General features: G+C 42.7%; 1 protein-coding gene across 2 annotated transcripts in view; it reads right to left on the reverse strand.

Moving 5' to 3' along the window:
• Window positions 1-940: 940 nt before the first annotated feature.
• The window catches only part of LOC135468064 (tetratricopeptide repeat protein 27-like), a 28,747-nt gene continuing 5,448 nt past the window's right edge, over window positions 941-24,239 (reverse strand). The window contains exons 7-23 of one of the 2 annotated variants that reach the window (XM_064746094.1): window positions 19,448-19,572; window positions 17,607-17,749; window positions 15,461-15,573; window positions 14,657-14,723; window positions 14,222-14,335; window positions 13,653-13,871; window positions 13,178-13,351; window positions 11,023-11,076; window positions 9,217-9,315; window positions 8,983-9,035; window positions 8,513-8,591; window positions 8,195-8,281; window positions 7,939-8,052; window positions 7,285-7,359; window positions 6,845-6,956; window positions 2,775-2,872; window positions 941-1,182 (exon numbers count right to left, since the gene is read on the reverse strand). In XM_064746094.1, the coding sequence (XP_064602164.1) occupies window positions 1,075-1,182; window positions 2,775-2,872; window positions 6,845-6,956; window positions 7,285-7,359; window positions 7,939-8,052; window positions 8,195-8,281; window positions 8,513-8,591; window positions 8,983-9,035; window positions 9,217-9,315; window positions 11,023-11,076; window positions 13,178-13,351; window positions 13,653-13,871; window positions 14,222-14,335; window positions 14,657-14,723; window positions 15,461-15,573; window positions 17,607-17,749; window positions 19,448-19,572 (1,834 nt within the window). In that variant the 3' untranslated portion in view covers window positions 941-1,074. Of the gene's footprint in view, window positions 1,186-2,774; window positions 2,873-6,844; window positions 6,957-7,284; window positions 7,360-7,938; window positions 8,053-8,194; window positions 8,282-8,512; window positions 8,592-8,982; window positions 9,036-9,216; window positions 9,316-11,022; window positions 11,077-13,177; window positions 13,352-13,652; window positions 13,872-14,221; window positions 14,336-14,656; window positions 14,724-15,460; window positions 15,574-17,606; window positions 17,750-19,447; window positions 19,573-24,239 lie in introns of both variants that reach the window. The other variant, XM_064746093.1, reaches the window with a different exon arrangement.

Raw genomic sequence — 24,239 nt, forward strand, 5'->3', positions numbered from 1 at the left:
AATCTGCCGATGATACAGAAACATTGCTCCCTGCTATGCAGAAGCAGATCTGCTGATGATACAGAAACATTGCTCTCTGCTATGCAGAAGAAGATCTGGTGATGATACAGAAACATTGCTCTCTGCTATGCACAAGCAGATTTGATGATGATACAGAAACATTGCTCCCTGCTATGCAGAAACCAATCTGCCGATGATACAGAAGCCATAGGGACAATGCCTTCCTCACATATACCGACTGGTTGAAATGAAAATTAGCTAAAATACTATTAAATTTACTGTGACAGCATACAAATCTGACTAGTGTGCAATGGTGCATATGGATATATTTACTTTTGACATTGTTACACTGTCCCACACAATTTCCACAAGAATATGGTTGTTGGCTCAATTCAGCATTGCATGTATTCATAGATGTGCCTCAATGGAATGATGATCTGTTGACACCATACACAATCACTGCACACAGGACACCAAGCATGATGTCCCACCTGCTCAGACTGAGTTTATGGAAACTGGGTTACACTGTTAAAGACTTCTTCAGAGCTTCATCTGTCCCCTTCTGTCCCAAAACAGACAATAATTACAATGTACATGTATAATTTGTGTGGAAATGAACCCAGCTCTCCGGTTTGTCCCAATACCTCTGTCTGTTGTCAAAACACCTGATGTACTCATACTACCAAAGAGACAGCCTAAACTGCATGTTCTATGCATTCAAGGCTGACACATACTGCCTGGCAGTTGCAGAAGTCTGCCAAAATACATCACAGAACACTAATTATAATGGTGAAATGTATTTGCAACGTGTTATATACACATATTTGTGCAGAAACTTTGTACATATATACACACATAGAAGGATTTCATTCAAACAACTCTTATGTACATGTATGTTTTATTCTAAAATTTTATTTTACAGCTGATAATATACGCTTCTGTAATTTTATAAAGTGTTCCACACGGACTGAGTTTTCTGTTCATAAAAAATAAATGTTTTTGTGTATTCAGAAATGAAAATCACCTTAAATCGCTAAAACCAAACAAAACAAATATCTTCGTCTCAAGTTGACCTCATGAGGATTTTAGCTCTGCTTGAATCTGTGAATATTTCTCCACTTGTTCTTCTAAAGATTGACAAACATTGCTGAGATCTTCTCCTAGGTCAGTTTGCTGCTGCTCCTGCTGGAGTAAACAGAAAAGACATTAGTCAACTTCTACAGCTAAAAAAATTATATGTCTACATTTCCTTAGCACAGCAAAAGTAAGAATTCATTAAACCTCCAATAGCAAGATGTAGGCCTGTTACTGTGAGTGCCAAGCAAAATGCTTAATAAACATACAGCCCCGTTACTGTGAGTGCCAAGCAAATGCTTAATACACATGTAGGCCTGTTACTGTGAGTGCCAAGCAAAATGCTAAATACACATTTACGCCTGTTACTGTTAGTGCCAAGCAAAATGCTTAATACACATGTAGGTCTTTTACTGTGTGTGTCATGCAAGACGCTTAATACAGATGGAGGCCTGTTACTGAGAGTGCCAAGCAAGATGCTTAATACAGATCAAGGACTGTTACTGTGAGTGGCAAGCAAGATGCTTAAAACAGATCGAGTCCTGTTACTGAGAGTGCCCAGCAAGATGCTTAATACAGATCGAGGCCTGTTACTGAGAGTGCCCAGCAAGATGCTTAATACAGATCGAAGCCTGTTACTGAGAGTACCAAGCAAGATGCTTACAACAGGTCGAGGCCTGTTACTGAGAGTGCCAAGCAAGACGCTTACAACAGATCGAGGCCTGTTACTGAGAGTGCCCAGCAAGACGCTTACTACAGATCGAGGACTGTTACTGAGAGTGCCAAGCAAGATGCTTACTACAGATCGAGGGACTGTTACTGAGAGTGCCAAGTAAGAGGCTTACTACAGATCGAGGAGTGTTACTGAGAGTGCCAAGCAAAATGCTTACTACAGATCGAGGCCTGTTACTGAGAGTGCCCAGCAAGACGCTTACTACAGATCGAGGACTGTTACTGAGAGTGCCAAGCAAGATGCTTACTACAGATCGAGGACTGTTACTGAGAGTGCCAAGTAAGAGGCTTACTACAGATCGAGGGACTGTTACTGAGAGTGCCAAGCAAGATGCTTACTACAGATCGAGGACTGTTACTGAGAGTGCCAAGCAAGATGCTTACTACAGATCGAGGAGTGTTACTGAGAGTACCAAGCAAGATGCTTAATACAGATCGAGGCCTGTTACTGCGAGTGCCAAGTAAGAGGCTTACTACAGATCGAGGACTGTTACTGAGAGTGCCCAGCAAGATGCTTAATACAGATCGAGGAGTGTTACTGAGAGTGCCAAGCAAGATGCTTACTACAGATCAAGGAGTGTTACTGAGAGTGCCAAGCAGATGCTTAATACAGATCGAGGAGTGTTACTGAGAGTGCCCAGCAAGATGCTTAATACAGATCGAGGAGTGTTACTGTGAGTGGCAAGCAAGACGCTTACTACAGATCGAGGACTGTTACTGAGAGTGCCAAGTAAGATGCTTACCACAGATCGAGGGCCTGTTACTGTGAGTGCCTAACAAGATGCTTACTACAGATCAAGGCCTGTTACTGTGAGTGCCTAGCAAGATGCTTACTACGGATAAAGGAGTGTTAATGAGAGTGCCAAGCAAGATGGTTAATGCAGTCAACAACCTTTCTAGATCAGATCTGACAGCTGTTTAAAGGAGTCCTGTGGTAGATGGTAGCAATATGATTGCCTTACACTCACCTTTATCTTTGTGGCACAACTTTTCAGCAAAAGTTTACAGGAAGAAGCCAGAGGTAACGCTTGAGCCGGGGAAGATGACTGGATACACTTGGAATAGGCTGCGCAAACAAAGACCTAAGATTAACGATGCCCCACTGTTTTTCTCAGATAAGGCCACACCAATCTGAGTTGTTGTTTAACGGGTGGAGTGAATGTTTTTTAATGTTGATGGAGGACATAAAAATAAACTAGAAAATCATCATGGTGGAAAATGTGGACTCTTTCAGTAATTTTTTCTGTTGAAGATATACTACATATTGAGGAAACCTTGAAAAACAAGAAAATCACAAAACTACAAAAGGTGGCTCATATTTTTAACTTTTGGCTCATCTGTAAAACACAAACCAAAAGTTTAACCTAAACAAAATTGTTGTGGTTTTTACCATTGCTGAAAACTGAGACCCTTAATAACAACATAACCAGTAATGATGTATCATAATGATCTAACTATAGAAGTCCACATCAGGTTCTGAAATAGGCACCGAGACGTGTAAGAATGGCTGACGACAGGGCGCCATTCTGTCCTACAAGTTGTGGTTTTTACCACTGCTGAAAACTGAGACCCTTAATAACAACATAACCAGTAATGATGTAGCACAATGATCTAACTATAGAAGTCCACATCAGGTTCTGAAATAGGCACCGAGACGTGTAAGAATGGCTGACGACAGGGCGCCATTCTGTCCTACAAGTTGTGGTTTTTACCACTGCTGAAAACTGAGACCCTTAATAACAACATAACCAGTAATGATGTAGCACAATGATCTAACTATAGAAGTCCACATCAGGTTCTGAAATAGGCACCGAGACGTGTGAGAATGGCTGACGACAGGGCGCCATTCTGTCCTACAAGTTGTTCCCAGAAATTTTACCAAATTTCACTGACAATACAGCATGACAAGGCATTCAGAGAACACCAGTAGCTCATCTGATTGAGCAGTTCACAAACTTGCATACGACTGCAGAGAAGTGACTTCATGACTTATGACTATGGCTTATGGGTCATAGAGCTGTAAATCGTTGCAGTGGTAAAAGGTGTCATTGTAGGCAATGTTCTTTGATATGCAAATTGTGAACTGCATTTGCCAATCTGTATACTGGGGTGGCGATTGCAACCCTGTGACTGGCTGACCAAATGTTGGGCTATGGTAGTAAAAACTTCCCTGTGGGGGAGCCTGAGCACCAACTCACTGGAGTGGTCTTTGATATGCAAATTGCTACCCATGGCTTGCTATCAGTGCACTACATATGTGTATGACCAATGCAATCCTCTGATTGGCTGAGCGAATCACTGTCAAAGTGGATGGTTTAATCATTCCAAAGAAGTCTAGAAAAGACACATGCATTGACCAGTGCCATAGGCTCCTAGTACTAATACAGATGTGGATTACCTGAAGTTTCTTCAGATAATGGGCATACTACAGAAAATGAAGTCCAAAAGGTATGTAAACTTTGACACTCCATACATCTAATAAAATAGCCAGAGGGACAATAAGCTTCTCTAAATATGTGTTTGTAAAAGAAACTATATTTCTTCATGAAATACTAGTAGAAATCTATGTTTAAAGGAGGACAGTGAAAGTTTGCAAAACAGAAAAATGACAAATCTGGTAAAATCACCAGGAGACCCTGATTATCCTACATGTAGGTGGTCTTGTGCACCAGGAGGACCTGGTCATCCTACATGTAGGCGGTCTTGTGCACCAGGGGGACCTGGTCATCTTCCATGAAGGCGGACTTGTGCACCAGGGGGACCTGGTCATCCTACAAGTAGGCGGACTTGTGCACCAGGGGGACCTGGTCATTCTACATGTAGGCGGTCTTGTGCACCAGGGGGACCTGGTCATCCTACATGTAGGTGGTCTTGTGCACCAGGGGGACCTGGTTATCCTACAAGTAGGCGGTCTTGTGCACCAGGGGGACCTGGTTATCCTACATGTAGGCGGTCTTGTGCACCAGGGGGACCTGGTCATCCTACAAGTAGGCGGTCTTGTGCACCAGGGGGACCTGGTCATCCTACAGGTAGGCGGTCTTGTGCACCAGGGGGACCTGGTCATCCTACAAGTAGGCGGTCTTGTGCACCAGGGGGACATGGTTATCCTACATGTAGGCAGTCTTGTGCACCAGGGGGACCTGGTTATCCTACAAGTAGGCGGTCTTGTGCACCAGGGGGACCTGGTCATCCTACATGAAGGCGGACTTGTGCACCAGGGGGACCTGGTCATCCTACATGAAGGCGGACTTGTGCACCAGGAGGACCTGGTCATCCTACATGAAGGCGGTCTTGTGCACCAGGGGGACCTGGTCATCCTACATGAAGGCGGACTTGTGCACCAGGGGGACCTGGTCATCCTCCATGAAGGCGGACTTGTGCACCAGGGGGACCTGGTCATCCTACATGTAGGTGGTCTTGTGCACCAGGGGAACCTGGTCATCCTACATGTAGGCGGTCTTGTGCACCAGGGGGACCTGGTTATCCTACATGTAGGCCGTTTCGTGCAGCAGGGGGACCTGGTCATCATACATGTAGGCGGTCTTGTGCACCAGGGGGACATGGTTATCCTACATGAAGGCGGTCTTGTGCACCAGGGGGACCTGGTCATCCTACATGAAGGCGGACTTGTGCACCAGGGGGACATGGTTATCCTACATGTAGGCAGTCTTGTGCACCAGGGGGACCTGGTTATCCTTCATGTAGGCGGTCTTGTGTACCAGGGGGACCTGGTTATCCTTCATGTAGGCGGACTTGTGCACCAGGAGGCCCTGATTATCCTACATGTAGGCGGTCTTGTGCACCAGGGGGACCTGGTCATCCTACATGTAGGCGGTCTTGTGCACCAGGGGGACCTGGTCATCTTACATGTAGGCGGTCTTGTGCACCAGGGGGACCTGGTTATCCTACATGTAGGCGGTCTTGTGCACCAGGGGGACCTGGTCATCCTCCATGAAGGCGGACTTGTGCACCAGGGGGACCTGGTCATCCTACATGTAGGCGGTCTTGTGCACCAGGGGGACCTGGTTATCCTACATGTAGGCGGTCTTGTGCACCAGGGGGACCTGGTCATCCTACATGTAGGTGGACTTGTGCACCAGGGGGGCCTGGTTATCCTACATGTAGGTGGTCTTGTGCACCAGGAGGACATGGTTATCCTACATGTAGGTGGTCTTGTGCACCAGGGGAACCTGGTTATCCTACATGAAGGCAGACTTGTGCACCAGGGGACCTGGTTATCCTACATGTAGGCGGTCTTGTGCACAAGGGGGACCTGGTTATCCTACATGTAGGCGGTCTTGTGCACAAGGGGGACCTGGTTATCCTACATGTAGGCGGTCTTGTGCACCAGGGGGACCTGGTCATCCTACATGTAGGCGGTCTTGTGCACCAGGGGGACATGGTTATCCTACATGTAGGCGGACTTGTGCACCAGGGGGACCTGGCCATCCTACATGTAGGTGGTCTTGTGCACCAGGGGGACCTGGTTATCCTACATGTAGGCGGTCTTGTGCACCAGGGGGACCTGGTTATCCTACATGTTAGCAGTCTTGTGCACCAGGGGGACATGGTTATCCTACATGTAGGCGGTCTTGTGCACCAGGGGGACCTGGTTATCCTACATGTAGGCGGTCTTGAGCACCAGGGGGACCTGGTTATCCTACATGTAGGTGGTCTTGTGCACCAGGGGGACCTGGTTATCCTACATGTAGGCGGTCTTGTGCACCAGGGGGACCTGGCCATCCTACATGTAGGCGGTCTTGTGCACAAGGGGGACCTGGTCATCCTACATATAGGCAGTCTATGTATCCATGTATGACAGCCCATTATACAGGAGCTGAGAAAAACAAAGCTTAACTGGACACCAACACCGCCAATGACACTTTCCCCCCTCTCACAATACCTCGCCTTACTTTGTACAAGAGAGCTAAAACACCTGAGTAACATGAACAGACTACGGTTACTGAAGCAAATACACTCATATATGGTCAAATTTTTAGATGAATTTCTTTGAACTACAAAAATGTACAAAATTTACCTTCTGCTAGTTTCAAAGATAGCTTCCCAACTTTCATACATTTCTTCGCATCTTTTTCCCAGTTATTCTCTTGAACTGCATACTGATGAGCCTTCTTCAAATACTGAAGACACTGCAACGAAACACATACACAACATAATCAACAAAACAGGCAAGCAATACTTCAGAGTACATTGTTAAATGTCCAAATATTCAGCCAAACCATGACAATACATGTACATGTTGTACAGACCGCCACAAAATAGCTTCATTAAGCATAATCAACAATAGTATAACTGAGTGTCATAAATACTTTAATACAATTCAGGCATACATTGTACATGTACCTATAAATTGTGGAATTAACTGCCATTTGTTGACATCATTTTCTGACCTTCGTCGCCGGGCTCAAGAGTCAGCCGCGCGTGAATGTTGACTGAAAGTACAGTCTATAGTTTTACCTTGTCCTGGAATCCTTCCTCATCAGTGTCACAGAGTAAAGCATACGCTTCCCATGCGTCTGCACTGGTTATACCCTGAAAGGCAGAAACCCCAAGTAAGGATCAGCACATATCCAAGTACATCTAAACCCACCCCTGCACAGAACTGGACAGGACAATTAAGGCTGTACGAACCCAACTAATTTTACAGGTGTGATCCTCCCACCATAATGCCCGCTGCCGTCCTACAAGTACATCTAAACCCACCCCTGCACAGAACTGGACAGGACAATTAAGGCTGTACGAACCCAACTAATTTTACAGGTGTGATCCTCCCACCATAATGCCCGCTGCCGTCCTACAAGTACATCTAAACCCACCCCTGCACAGAACTGGACAGTACAATTAAGGCTGTACGAACCCAACTAATTTTACAGGTGTGATCCTCCCACCATAATGCCCGCTGCCGTCCTACAAGTAAAATATTTTTGAGTGCGGCATAAAAACACCAATCAAATAAATAAATCTCATCTTTGAGAAATCATCACTAACCACAATACTTACTCATCTCTCGATACATCTCAATTTTTATTTCGTTGTTGTTTTTTTACTATCCTGGCTAAATCATGAATGATAATTAGCTAACCTCCTGTGTTGCAGTATACTACTGTTTACCTTTGATGCAATTCTCCCAAAGAGCTCCAAGGCTTTTGGTCTTAGTTGACCACAAGGCTGACCTTTTGCATCAGGAATGTTTCCAGCTATGGCCATGCAGAGTATCTTCAACACCTACAGAGATCACAAGTAAAACAAGCTGAGAAAATTCACAAAACCATGCATGATACACTGACCACCAATATGTACTTGTGCTTTCATTAGCTAAACATTCTTGTCACAAAATGTTAGTCATACTTTTTGAAACAGCACTGACCTCCACATCCATGTATTTGTCCTTGAGATCTAATAACCGGTGATAAGCCTGGATGACCTCTGTGAACTCTCTGCAGTCTGTGCCTATCTGAAACACAAATGAAAAAATGATTACTAAGTACAAGGTATTTTCCAGTAAATCACGCAGCACATTACATGGATAAGTCAAATTTCTGTGTATTACTTTCAGCCTCTGAGTGTTACCACAACGTAATTTACTACAACCAGTCTACATTCATTGCAAAATGTGTGTGATAAAATAAGCATTCTGAGAAAACAACAACAATTATTCATAAAAATTAGACTCTAAAGACATTACCACCAAAGCATTCTCCCAAAGTCTCCAACTGGTGTAGCAACATTTGATAGCATCCTGGAGTATGGAAAAAGCTCTTGGTCTAAAATATAAAACAATACCAAACTCTAAAGCATTCGAAACATTTCATAATAGCAATAAAAAGTTACATTCCAATCCATTGTTTGGATCTTAAGATATCCTGAGTTGATTGAGATCTGAAAAGATCATTAATGTTACGCTGTAAAGTAATTGTGCTGATTTAGGTCAATGTGTATACCCTATTTGTAGAAGGCAGGTGATTTCCAACAAATTTGGCCGTGGGTTTCTCTCTGGCTCTGTTCGGTTTTTTTCCACCGTAATGCAAACCACCATTGTATAACACTAATATTCTTATACTAGTATGGCATAAAACACCAATCAAATACAAATAAGTAACCTTAATCCTGCACTGGTTTAACATGACACATCAGCTTGTTCTTGCAGATACTTACTTCTGATTTAATCTCACGTACGCTGTAGAAAGATTTGCCCAAGCTTCAAAATTCTGAAAAGATAAATAAATGTACTCTCACCAGACAAAAATGTGTAAAATAACCATAATTAATCTCAGTCTTTAACCATAATTTCCAGGCTTCACATGGCCGCCAAAATTTTCATGTGAACTTTTCTGAAGTTTTTAGAGACTTTGTACAAAGCCTTTGTAAAGGACATGGTCTACAACTCACATCATAATCCAGTGTGACACAACGGTGGAAGGCCTGGGCTGCTGTCTCATAGCGCTTGGCCCCTAATGCAGCGCAGCCATAGGTAAACCATACAGGGATCTGCCAAATGGGAAATGAGTACTCCATACAGACATTACATATAAGTACAGTTAGGTAGGTACACGTCCAAGATTCAGGGAGATCAGATGTAACAGAGGAATCTCAGTTCTCACAGAAATAGGACATTAGGTAGGTACACGTCCAAGATTCAGGGAGATCAGATGTAACAGAGGAATCTCAGTTCTCACAGAAACAGGACATTAGGTAGGTACATGTCCAAGATTCAGGGAGATCAGATGTAACAGAGGAATCTCAGTTCTTACAGAAATAGGACATTAGGTAGGTACATGTCCAAGATTCAGGGAGACCAGATGTAACAGAGGAATCTCAGTTCTCACAGAAATAGGACATTAGGTAGGTACACGTCCAAGATTCAGGGAGATCAGATGTAACAGAGGAATCTCAGTTCTCACAGAAACAGGACATTAGGTAGGTACACGTCCAAGATTCAGGGAGACCAGATGTAACAGAAGAATCTCAGTTCTCACAGAAACAGGACATTAGGTAGGTACATGTCCAAGATTCAGGGAGATCAGATGTAACAGAGGAATCTCAGTTCTTACAGAAATAGGACATTAGGTAGGTACACGTCCAAGATTCAGGGAGACCAGATGTAACAGAGGAATCTCAGTTCTCACAGAAACAGGACATTAGGTAGGTACATGTCCAAGATTCAGGGAGACCAGATGTAACAGAGGAATCTCAGTTCTCACAGAAATAGGACATTAGGTAGGTACACGTCCAAGATTCAGGGAGATCAGATGTAACAGAGGAATCTCAGTTCTCACAGAAATAGGACATTAGGTAGGTACACGTCCAAGATTCAGGGAGACCAGATGTAACAGAGGAATCTCAGTTCTCACAGAAATAGGACATTAGGTAGGTACACGTCCAAGATTCAGGGAGACCAGATGTAACAGAGGAATCTCAGTTCTCACAGAAACAGGACATTAGGTAGGTACACGTCCAAGATTCAGGGAGACCAGATGTAACAGAGGAATCTCAGTTCTCACAGAAACAGGACATTAGGTAGGTACATGTCCAAGATTCAGGGAGATCAGATGTAACAGAGGAATCTCAGTTCTTAGAGAAATGAGGAAAAAATGAAACAACAAACAGAAAACTGGTTTCTTTGGTGCCAGAAAATGTGATACAACAGGCACTGATAACAGCTTTACTGTAATTCTTCAACCTTTCTGGAAGTTCGCAAGACTTCTATTTTCTATTCAGGCATATTTTGAGGGCATTCTGTGTAAATTATACTTTCCCTGAGGCCCTGAAAACCCAACCAATGTAGTTTTGTCTCCAAAATCAAATTAAAAACATGTGCAAATCACACAGAAAGTTACTCTCCCAGGGGAAAAGGTTGAGGAATTAGGGTAGTTCAGGCAGTTCAAGAATTATCAGGCAAGTGAGTTTTAATTCAATCTCGTTTCTAATCAGTTTATAGCTCATCCTGATCAAAATACCTCATACTGCATAAAAACCCAGTGTCTGGTATATGTGTATCATTAGTGCTTCAAGGTTTTCTACACTGTACATGAACCCAGTGTCAGGTTTTATACATAGTACATGTATGTTTTCAGAATACAGTTTATTTGTTATTAGCCACTAATCTGAGATAATCCACGTACAGACGCTGGTATTGCACTCATGTTACTTTATAACACGTTTATAAAAAATTTTCTTGTACCACATAATACTAACCTGTAGGGAGTTGATTTTAAGAGATTTCTCAAAGCATTCCAAACTCTTCTCAAACTGCAACACAGTTTTGTACAAAAGTACTTAGTATTTACTCACCATTTACCAATTTTTACAGATCTTTTATAGTTCAGTAGTAACAACCACAATTATGGTTTAGCCCAAATTCTGAACAAAGTATGAAAAGTGAAACAAATGCAAGGATATAAACAGGTCATGAGTGTTGTACACTGAATACATGTGAGATGAGTGGAGGAACCAGGAAACCACTGAATATCCCACCTGGGACACCAGCAGGTATAAACCTACAGCTGTTTGGACAAAGCAGCCTCACAGGTCAACCTGCACATATAAAACTATAGCTGATTGGACAAAGTCGCCTCACAGGTCCACATGCACACACAAACCTACAGATGATTGGACAAAGCAGCATCATAGGTAAACCTGCTGACAGAACCTACAGATGATTGGACAAAATGGTCTCACGGGTGAACTTGCAGATATAAACCTACAGCTGATTGGACAAAGTAGCCTCACAGGTCCACATGCACACACAAACCTACAGATGATTGGACAAAGCAGCATCATAGGTAAACCTGCTGACAGAACCTACAGATGATTGGACAAAATGGTCTCACGGGTGAACTTGCAGATATCAGCCTACAGCTGATTGGATAAAGCAGCCTCACAGATATAAACCTACAGCTGATTGGATAAAGCAGCCTCACGGATATAAACCTACAGCTGATTGGATAAAGCAGCCTCACGGATATAAACCTACAGCTGATTGGATAAAGCAGCCTCACGGATATAAACCTACAGCTGATTGGATAAAGCAGCCTCACAAGTCAACCTGCAGATATAAACCTACATGTATTTGGACACATCAGCGAAGATCAACCTACAGATAAAAAACTACTGCTAATTAACAAAGCAGCTTCACAAGTCAACCTGCAGATGTAACCTACAGCTGATTGGACAAAGCAGCCTCACAGGTCAAAGTAGCCTCACAGGTCAACCTGCACATATAAAACTACAGCTGATTGGACAAAGCAGCCTCACAGGTCCACCTGTAGATACAAACCTACAGCTGATTGGACAAAGTAGCCTCACAGGTCCACCTGCATATATATACCTACAGCCGATTGGACAAAGTAGCTTCATTGGTGAACCTGCAGATACAAACCTACAGCTGACTGGACAAAGCAGATTTATGGGTGAACCTGCGGATATAAACCTACAGCCTATTGGACAAAGTAGCCTCACAGGTCTACCTGTAAATACAAATTTACAGCCAGTTGGACATAGTAGCCTCACAGGTCAACCTGCAGATACAAAACTACAGCTGACTGGACAAAGCAGCCTTACACGTCAACCTGTAGATACAAATCTACAGCTGTTTGGACAAAACAGCTTCACAGGTCAATCTACAGATGTAAAGCTACATCTGATTGGACAAAGCAGCACCACAGGTCAACCTGTTCATATAAACCTACAGCCCATTGGTCAAAGCAGCCTCACAGGTCCACCCGCAGACATAAACCTCCAGCTCACTGGATATATCAGCCTCACAGGTCAAAATATTCCATGCCCTAATTTTCAAGGGGTTCTTGCTATTTAATTCCTTTAAGACCATCATGAGATTTATGTAATAAAATTAAAACTTTGGATTAGAGAACAATCACAGATAAATATTTATTCGCAAACAAGTTTTTTATTTGGTTGTTATCTAATTCTTTATGGAAATAAAAACCCTGACTAAATATGAATCTTTGATTTCTTGACTGGTGTTAACTTCATACTTTATTTATTTATTTGATTGGTGTTTAACGCCATACTCAAGAATATTTCACTTATCAACTGATAAGTGCTAACCAACTGAGCCACGGAGGCCCCTTCACTCATAAAACAGTGTTCATGTACAGGTGGAAGAAACCAGAATGTCTGGGGTAAACTATTGCCCGTCACCTTGTACATGTACCTCCTGACCTACATCTTCTGACCCAAAGCTAAACTAGAGATAGCTGGGTTTGAACATCCACTCTTAACAGTCAAAGGACTGAGAGTGGCAGAGAGCCAGAGAGGGTCTGACAAATCACACCATTCAGGTATTGTATAAAGTCTGATATTACATGAGATGACATAACTTCTCGCTCACCATTTGCTTGCCCATGTACAAATATGCTATACCCCTCTGAGCTCTGGCACTCCGATGATTGGACAGTTCCCACGCCTTCTCATAATATTCTATATCCCTCGTCACATCACCAAGGAAACAGTATAAATTAGGTGTTTCTTTGATGGAAAGCTGTTCTCTGATTAGAGTTTCTGCCTGAAAAACATCCAGATTACCAGCATAATCAACTCAACATACCTGTACATATGTGGTTGTATTTTGTGTTGACATTGACATTTAGTTTTTTTTTGGACATATATATTGTTTCCTCTGCTTTTAATATTTTGTATCACTTCATAAACTGCAGCATTTACTTATTTATCTTACTGGTGATTCACACCAGATAAACTCCAGTAAAAGTATGGATGCAGTTAAGCTTGGAAGAGCAGATATACAATGGCCCATATAAATACAAATTTATAGAATTATTTGATGAACTTGAAAGCTTTTTTCCTACTTTTTCAGTCTTTCCAATTTTGTGGTAGCAGGATATGACATCTTCCCACTTGTGTAACCTTTCAAACACCTCACAGGCAGACCCAAACGCTCCCAAACTCATCAATATGTCCGCTAGTTCAGTCTGCATTGTGGTCAGGGATGGTGTCTTTACGGTGTGGAAATATGGCAAACGCTGCGAGGCTTCTGGGTGAAGCTTGTCAGCCAGCCTTACAAGCTCCTGGTAAGGAGAATTATTCACATGTATCCAACTGTTGTTTAACACAAGACTCAAGAATTTTGGTAAGCATATAGTGACAAACAGAAATAATAGCTCACAAAGCAACAGACTAGTGTCAATAATTTGAGTGCTTACACTGGCACATGTGCAGTACAAATTAAAGTTCCATCTGAGGCAGACTGTTAGGTATTTGATGGATTTAATAGTTTATGTACTGTGCTTTTAGACAAGGTCATTTCACAGTTCTGTCTAGTTTTCTTTCATGTAAATCAAAATAACAAAAAACATGACATAATCTGCAAAGAAACAACCATCACAGTTACAGGCTCAACTGATTTATCCTTTCTCACCTCTATTTGCCTCATGGAGCGGTCCACGCGCCGACTACTGGACTTCTGAAGTTTGGAGCGCAAGTAAAGCACCGCCAGTTGCACAGACCACACGCGGGGCTGGGAGGTTACTGCCTGTGAACATGTACGGCATAATGACAACAATTTGTGAGGCAGTTGGGGAATCACGGCCTTGTAAACAGACATGTCACTACAAGCTTAATATGCTGATAATCAACTTCTCTAAACCAGCCAAAATAATTTCCCAAGACTTCATAGCAGATCAGTTTTTCACAACCTTTCTCAAATATGTTGGCATTAAAATTTGCACAAAATCTCCTTGAAATGAAGTATCAAGAATATCTATTTCCAAAGTTTTAGGAAAGTGGTCCTGCAAAAAGCCAGCATGTAAAAGTTCACTTATTGGGATTTATTTGAAAATTTAACCAGACTTACGCTGATCCAGGCCTCCAATTCCTCGTTTAAGGTGTCATGTGATGCTGCCGTCCTTCGATGGTCTTCTCTGTGATAACACAAATAGAAAACAACTAGGATCCGGTACAACAAACCACAGGAATACAGTGTGGGGTAAGTGTTCATTCATAGACCACTTTGGTGGCTGGTTAGAGCGACTGCCTCAATGTCAGAAACCCAGGTCAGATCATATACAAAGACTGTCAAAATGGTGCTTGTTGCTGCCTCGCTTGGCAATCAGCACTGAGAGGTTAGAGCAAGGAAACGGGACTTCTTGGCTTGTTGTCAGTATAATGTCACTGATGGGTGGGCTATCATATCTGGTGTCTTCGGCACAACACTTTGTTGGCATAGACTCACCATACACTGGTTACTCAGCGATAGGATATGGAAATATATAGGTTAATCTTCATACTGAGCTTGGCATCAATACGAGGACTACTGACATCATATACATGTATTTCCATATTCTATCACGGATTTATTTATTTATTTGACTGGTGTTTTATGCCATACTCAATACTATGAGCAGCTTTCCAGTCCTAGCAGTAGGTAGTGGGAATTTCCCTTTAGTTCAGTTGGTAGAGCGCTGGACTTTGGCTGCTGAGACCAGAGTTTGAATCCTGGTGTGACCCACGCAGTGAAATCCTTCACACACACACACGCAACACGCAGGGACATGCACATGCGCACACGCAACACGCAGGGACATGCACATGCGCACACACACACACACGCAACACGCACGGATACACACATGCGTACACACGCACACGACCCACTCACAGTAATCCTATCATTAGTACTGCCTCCAGGTCAGAGAAAGTTACAGTGGACACTTCTGAGGGGTTAGTAAAGTTGATCTGCTCCAACACGGTCTCATCATTCAAAGCCAGGTCCTTTGAAAAGAAAAAAAATGATGTATATCTGTTAAATCTAGTGTGTACAGACTGCTATAAGTGTGGACATACTGCTATAAGTGTGGACAGATTGTTATAAGTGTGGACAGACTGCTATAAGTTTATACAGAATGCTATAAGTGTGTACAGACTGCTATAAGTGTGGACAGACTGCTATAAGTGTGTACAGAATGCTATAAGTGTGTACAGAATGCTATAAGTGTGTACAGACTGCTATAAGTGTGTACAGAATGCTATAAGTGGTCTTCAATGGAATAATTATCACTGCTGCTGATAACTATGGTTCGACTGGGATGTGACAAACAAAAAACATAAACACATAAAGTAGAACTCACACGTACTGCAAAAAAACAAAACTTGTGTTGTTTCATCTGCAGCTTTAGGTCAGTGCTTTACCCCGAGCTCTGAAGTAAAGCAGTTTGTCAGATGGTTTAGGCCAGAGCTTTACCCCGGGCACTTAAGTAAGGCAGTTTGTCAGACAGTTTAGGCCAGTGCTTTACTCCGGGCACTTATGTAAAGCAGTTTGTCAGACAGTTTAGGCCAGTGCTTTACTTCGGGCACTTAAGTAAGGCAGTTTGTCAGACAGTTTAGGCCAGTGCTTTACTCCAGGCACTTATGTAAGGCAGTTTGTCAGACAGTTTAGGCCAGTGCTTTACTCCAGGCACTTATGTAAAGCAGTTTGTCAGACAGTTTAGGCCAGAGCTTTACCCCGGGCACTTATGTAAGGCAGTTTGTCAGACAGTTTAGGCCAGTGCTTTACTCCAGGCACTTATGTCAAGCAGTTTGTCAGACAGTTTATGCCAGAGCTTTACCCCGGGCACTTAAGTAAGGCAGTTTGTCAGACAGTTTAGGCCAGAGCTTTACCCCGGGCACTTATGTAAAGCAGTTTGTCAGACAGTTTAGGCCAGTGCTTTACTCCGGGCACTTAAGTAAAGAGGTTTGTCAGACAGTTTAGGCCAGAGCTTTACTCCGGGCACTTAAGCCTTCTCCACCCACAAACCTTTCCGCCAATATACTTGAAACCATGCTCATCTGAGCACTTCGCCTGCACAAGGCAGTAACAAGCAGAAAATTAGGAGAAAGATAACATGGGGAGGTATAGGGAAATTGAACCATATTCTGAGAACTACATCTGATAATAACCAGAAATTTTTAATTGTTAAATCAGTACGTCACACTTAAATTATGAATGTTAAGAAAGCCTGTGGACCTGTGAGGCTGTGACATAAAGTTTTGTATTAACTCCCATATTATTGACAATGTTTTCACCACCATGTCTGCGCAATGTTTTCACCACCATGTCTGCACTATGTTTTCACCACCATGTCTGCGCTATGTTTTCACAACGATGATGACGCAATGTTTTCACCATGCTGTTGGCCCCATGTTTTTACCCCACTGTCGGCCCGATGATTTCACAACGATGTTGACGCAATGTTTTCACCATGCTGTTGGCCCAATGTTTTCACCACGATGTCAGTATGATGTTTTCTCCATGATGTCAGCCTGATGTTTTCACCACAATGTCAGCGCGATGTTTTCACCATGATGTCGGCGCAATGTTTTCACCACCATGTCTGCGCAATGTTTTCACCACCGTGTCTGTGCAATGATGTTGGCACGATGTTTTCACCACGTTGTCGGCATGATGTTTCACCACAATGTTTTCTCCATGATGTCAGCGTGATGTTTACACCACGGTGTAGGCACGATGTTTTCACCACAATGTGGGTGTGATGTTTTCACCACAATGTTGGCGCAATGTTTTCACAGTGATGTCAGCGTGATGTTTTCACCACGATGTTGGCGGAAGTAAAGCGTGTTTGCTCAAGCACATGTAAAATGGCAAATGTCTGCAAATCTTCAATAAGTGAAATTCCAAATCAGATATAAATAAAACTTGAAATAAAACAGTCTAAAATTTGCCACAGTTTCAATTAAAAAAAAGGAAAATAAATACAATAAGTATGAAAGACCAAACACATAAGGCTTTATACTGGATATTACCTTACCTTTGGTAACTGCAAAGATTCATCACAGTTGGTCACTGTTTTGATGGTATTCGTCTCAGTTGTCTCCCCTGTTTGTCTGCTCACCACAACAGCTAGTTGTGCTTTGTGCTCCACTTGGAACTTTGTCCTTTTGCCCAATGCACCTGATGAAAAATAAATTAACAGTCACAAACTCAGCAATAGGTGCAAAGTGAATTTCCCATTTACACCTGGCATTCCAATCCCTCACCTTTGCTACCATAAAGAATGTGCCAATGTTTAGTGTGTCAAGAATAAGCAATCCCCTGAATGTGTTGATGTTTAGTGTGTCAAGAATAAGCAATCCCCTGAATGTGTTGATGTTGACAAAGATAAAAGCCAGCTTATTTATTTATTATTTGTTTATTTTATTTATTTGATTGGTGTTTTACGCCGTACTCAAGAATATTTTACTCATACGACGGCAGCCAGCATTATGGTGGGTGGAAACCGTGCAGAGCCCTGGGGAAACCCACGACCATCCGCAGGTTGCTGACAGATCTTCCCAAGTACGCCCGGAGAGGAAGCCAGCATGAACTGGGCTTGAACTCCCAACCACATTGGTGAGAGTAAAGGTGAATTGAGGAAGATGTTGATGGCACCACATGCTGATGGGGAGGCGACATATGTTTTATTCCAGCAAGATGGCGCTAGTGGGAAGAAGGACCTTGAGCCACTGTTGCGACAAAAATAGACTGTAGCGTAACATGTACAATATGATAATAGACTGTAGCGTAACATGTAAAATATGATAATAGACTGTAGCGTAACATGTACAATATGATAATAGACTGTAGCGTAACATGTACAATATGATAATAGACTGTAGCGTAACATGTACAATATGATAATAGACTGTAGCGTAACATGTACAATATGATAATAGACTGTAGCGTAACATGTACAATATGATAATGTATCAGTTTTTAATGTTACTTCATCATGAAGATCTGGGAAAAGAACATTTGACATTAATAAAATGAGGTCAAGGTCCTTCTGCAGGGTGTTTGACATGTTCTCATTGTTCCTGACCCTGGTGTCAGTGTGAAGTCTGGTTATCAACTTTCTGAACCTTTTCCTTCAAGCTGATAATTCCCTATCACAAAAACATGTTATTTTAACAGCAGATCCAAATCTGTGGTTACCCACAGGCACTGACACTGTGTTTTCTTCAGCAGAGTTTTATAAACAACACTACAGCACATTAAGTGATTAAGACAACACATCACGAAAATGAACTGTGCCCATGGATGAATGATTGGTTGGTGTTTATTGCAGTGTTCAAGAATTTTCTCTTCAATGACGGCAGTCAAGTTTATGGGTACATGATGACAGCTGGATTTGAACTCACAACCTTAATGGTCAAGGGCTTACCTTTATTCCTCAACCCTTTTGCATATGAAAGAGCGACTTTTAGTGCAATTTATGCACATTTTTCATTTTCATTTTAGAGACAAAAGTACATTGGTTGGGTAGACCAGTTTCAGGGCTTCACAAAATGTATAATTTTATCAGTCTACACAGAATAAAGCCCTCAGAATATGCTTAACTAAACACACAAAGAAATATGCGAAAAGTAATGGTAGTGGTGAGCCAGCACTTAACCATCTAAGCCAGATTATAGTAATGGTAGCGCTGAGCCAGCACTTAACCATCTAAGCCAGATTATAGTATTGGTAGCAGTGAGCCAGCACTTAACCATCTAAGCCAGACTATAGTAATTGTAGTGGTGAGCTAGCACTTAACTATCTAAGCCAGCCAGCCTTCATCTGTGTTCATGACAATCAACAGTACAAGACACTTAAGAGAGATTTTCTGATTACCTGTAAATTCCACTTTAACTCCAGACACCGTCTCTGCTGTCTCAAAGTGTATCTTGGCTTGTCTGTACTCATAGTACATGTGACATAGATGACCACACTCAAGGTGAAACTGGACAATCAGGTGTCTGAAAAACGTCAGCACATCAACACTGCTATAACAACTTCTATGACTTAATGGGAAGCAGCATCCCAAGTATGAAAGTTACTGCACAAGATAGATCCCAAGTATGAAAGTTACTGCACAAGATAGATCCCAAGTATGAAAGTTACTGCACAAGATAGATCCCAAGTATGAAAGTTACTGCACAAGATAGATCCCAAGTATGAAAGTTATTTCACAAGATAGATCCAATATATGAAAGTTACTGCACAAGATAGATCCCATGTATGAAAGTTACTGCACAAGATAGATCCCATGTATGAAAGTTACTGCACAAGATAGATCCCTTGTACGTAAGTTACTGCATAAGATAGATCCCATGTATGAAAGTTACTGCACAACAGATAGATCCCATGTTCGTAAGTTACTGCACAACTACGATTGAGTGAGTGAGTGAAAGTTTTAACGTCGCTTTCAACAATATTTCAGTTTTATCGTGACAATAAAACGTCAAGTAGTCGATCTACTACGGATAATTCATTTACCATTCAGTCAAAAAAGGACATCAGAAGTCACATAACAAACACAGACGGTAGTTTAAAATCACAGCTTTCCTGCCATACCAATGGTAGAGAGAAAATCAAAAATGGTATCACTTTCTACAGAATTCAGAATTTCTAAGAGAGCTCACTGATAAAAGGAATCTCGTGCAGGAGCAAAGTCGGCACAGTCAAGCAATATGTGCTTGACTGTGAACTGTTGATCACAAGCACAGCAATGAGGGGCATTTTCTCCTTTCAACAAATACCCATGCGTAGCACGTGTGTGACCGATACGACACCTCCTCAAAATGCAAGAGCGGAGACGATGCCGTGAAAGGGAAGGTGCTGGACAACCAACAAACTGACGAATATCATGCAGTTTGTTGGTTGTCTGGTCATCCCATTGAGCCTGAAACAAGCGCTTGCTATAGGAGCAAATAAGTGACCGCAAGTCCGAATATGAAACGTCAGTTTGAGTAGTAATGGAATGCAGAGCCGCCTTATCGGCTTCATCTGCAGCAGTATTCCCTGGGATACCCATATGCCTGGGCACCCAACAAAAGACAATGATAAAATCTTCATTAAGTCGTTTAAACATCTCCCTGACAGAATGTCTAGATGTACAGGCGAACCAGCCCGAATTGCCTGGAGGCAGGAAAGGGAGTCAGAGCAGATGAGAAATCTGCTACCTCCGAGCTCCAGGATGGACCAAAGTGCGCACAAAATTGCCTTGGCTTCCGCAGTAAATACAGAACAGGAATTTGGAAACCGAGTTGAAATGGTTCTGGGTCCAAGGACAGCGGCAGAAGCCACGCCTTGAAGCCACGTGGAGGAACAATGAATGGCTTCTGAGCATATAAGTCTTCAAATTCCAGATGGAAGACACAATCAAAGGCTGGGTTGGATGGATTGGCTCTAAGCTTGGTGATATACTGTAAGGATAGTTTAGTTCTTCGAAGCTCCAGGGGAGGCTCGTTTGCCTCAACATACAGACTCTCCACAGGAGAGGTACGGAAAGCACCTAAGCACGACCGTAGGGCCTGGTGATGTACAGTATTGAGTTTCTTCAACTGGAAGCGTGACGCACCTCCATAAACACTGCAGGCATAGTCTAGCTTAGAACGAATCAGTGCTCGATAGAGCTGAAGTAGGGTTTCATGATCCCCTCCCCATCGAGCACTAGAGACAACCTTCAAAATATCAAGCGCCTTTAGGCATCTGGCTCTAAGATAATTAATGTGAGAATTAAATGTAAGGGTCACGATTAACGATACCGTTCTTAATAAAGGATTCTAGACGAACAAGGTGATCAACAGTACTGCGATTCTTTCGAAATCCACATTGAATGTCGCATATCAACTCATTAGTCTCCAAAAACCAAACCAAGCGATTGTTAATCATCCTCTCCATAATCTTGCATACACAACTGGTTAAGGAAATAGGACGATAGTTATTTGGATCGGTAGAATCCTTTCCGGGCTTTGGGATGGGGACAATAATAGCGTTTTGCCATGAGGCAGGAAAATTCCCGGAAATCCAAATGGTATTAAAAATTCCTAGGAGCACCCTCAAGGAAGATTCTGGAAGGTGTCGTAAAAGCCGATAGTGGATATCATCTGGCCCTGGAGTTGAGTCATGGGCCTTGCTCAGGGATGCGGATAGTTCATGTAGAGAAAATGTAGCATTGTAGGATTCTTCATTTGAGGATGTAAAATCAAGAGGACTTGCCTCGGTCCGTTCCTTGTTACGCTGGAACTGAGGCAAGTAATTATCTGAAGACGAATGGTGCGCAAAAGAAGCGCCCAGCCTATTGGCTATGTCAAGTTTTTCTGTCAAAGAATTATTCCCGTCTTTAAGACGACTGACAGTGACATTGGATCCCTTGCCTTTGATGCGTTGGATCATATTCCAGACTTTTGACATAGGAGTACGATGATTAATCTTAGAAACATAACGTTTCCAAGAGTCACGTTTGGACTGTTTGATAGTCCTACGGGCTTTAGCTTGAGTACGCCTAACATCGTCTAAATTACCGGGAGAAGGTCTACATCGGTACACGCGCTCAGCACGTTTCCTGAAATGCCTAGCTCGTTTACAGTCCTCCGTGAACCACAGTTTCTTAATACGGGGAACCGCACAAGATTTCGGGATACATCTGGAGGCTACATCGATTAGCTGATCCGAGAATAACTGGATAGGATCAACTGCATCAAGAAAAAGGTCACTAGTAAGTGTTTCACCACACAGAACAGCAAAGCGGGGCCAGTCTGCTTTATCATAATTAAAGTGTGGAAGGGAGGAAGATACCAGCTCCTCAAGGGTAAGTATGGTGGGGAAGTGGTCGCTTCCGCACAGATCATCATGGACGCTCCAGCTGAATTCCGATCTTAGCCCTGCATCAGCCAGAGCTAAATCAAGGATCGAATAAGTGCCCTTTGCCATATGAAGGTAAGTATGTGTGCCATCATTTAAGATGCATAGAGAGTTATTAGATATAAAATCCTCCAATACAGAGCCCTTCTGGTTACGTTTAGAGTCACCCCAGAGAACACTGTGGGCATTAAAGTCACCCAAAAGAAGACACGGTTTAGGTAATTGATCATAAAAATTTTGCAGCTCTTGTTGGTGAAGAGTAGAAGAAGGTGGTATATAAATAGAACAGATTGTTAATACTATACCCAGTGTGATATGCACCGCCACCGCTTGCAAATCGGTGTTCAGTGCCATTCTATTGTGTATTACACCCTGCCTAATCAAAACAGAAGAACCACCTGATGCCTTTCCATTCGACATTGATAACTAGGATCAGTCATTAGAGTTTCCTGCAAGCTAAAAGCTATGGGATTGAGGTCTTGAGCTAACATCTGGAGCTCTGCGAGGTTACACCTCAATCCTCTACAGTTCCACTGTAAGATCTTTGTAGTAGCCATTATTAACATTTATTTGTTCTTTTTCTTTTTTCTGGACTTTTTATACATCGCTGCCCTACGCTCAGCAAAATCCTCCTGTGACATCGTTATCAACTTCCTCTGCTTTTTAACCTTGTCAACTTTTAGAGTCGCGTCGCAATGTGCGATAATATGACCCCAGGGATGTTGAGACAGGTACCAAGACCTCACCCTTGCCATTGATATAGGCAGGCAAGTCTTCGGGTACATCCATTTCCGAAAGAGATTCCTCCATATTTGATTCTCCACCAGTCCCAGCCATATCAGATTGCTGAGAGCTTCTCTGAGGATCAAGACAATCTGCTATATCTCTAGTGTCTAACTGTGACATTGTAGACAGGTCAGGGCTGAACGTGCTACCTCATGAGGACGGGCTCTTACCAAGTGCACCTTTGGAGGGCGTCACGCCACTGGACTGCATCTCCTTAATGCAGGATGGCGAAGTATTCGAAATTTCTGACAATCTAGGGGATGAGGAGGTATTCGAGATTTGACTCATACTGACAACCCACTCCGAGCTATTTGACGTCTGAGATGCCTCGCAAAGGCTCTGGGGCCCACCTACTACTGGCGATTCGCTTATCTTCCTGACCTTATTTGTAGCATCAAAAAGCTGGAGGTAGCTGGAGGACATGGAGTTGGTGACAACTTGCCACTCTCCAGCTTCCTCGTTGTCAGCAGCAGAGTCATCCAAAGTCCCCTTATTTTGTTGACTGGAAGGAACAGACTCGCCAGAAACCCCAATTTCCATATCATCCCCATGTCCCTCACTATAATTACCATCATCATCTCCTCGACCTTCATTCTCATCTTTATTGTCACCTTCAACTTCATAAACATTACTATCTTTATCATCATCATCATTATCATTGCAATCGTTATCGTCATTATCACCATTGTCATTTTCATCGCTCAACGGGCAGTCCTTTTGAAAGTCTGTTTACACTTGAGGCATTTATCCTTTAAAGGACAGTCGGCCTTGAAATGTTCTGTGCTATCACAGATGTGACAGGCACGGACCTGACCTCTGTACCACAAAGGAATTCTAAAATTCCCAACCGAAATTGATTGTGGAATGATCTCGGTCACACCACTCATGTAAATACGGCGCATACCATTCTCAAGTGACCTATCAAAAAGGTAATGTTCCCGGCTGACGTGATGGACCATGCCATACCGGGACATCAAACCTCGAATAGTGT

The sequence above is a fragment of the Liolophura sinensis genome, chromosome 6 (assembly GCF_032854445.1).
Source record: "Liolophura sinensis isolate JHLJ2023 chromosome 6, CUHK_Ljap_v2, whole genome shotgun sequence".
Lineage (NCBI taxonomy): Eukaryota > Metazoa > Mollusca > Polyplacophora > Chitonida > Chitonidae > Liolophura > Liolophura sinensis.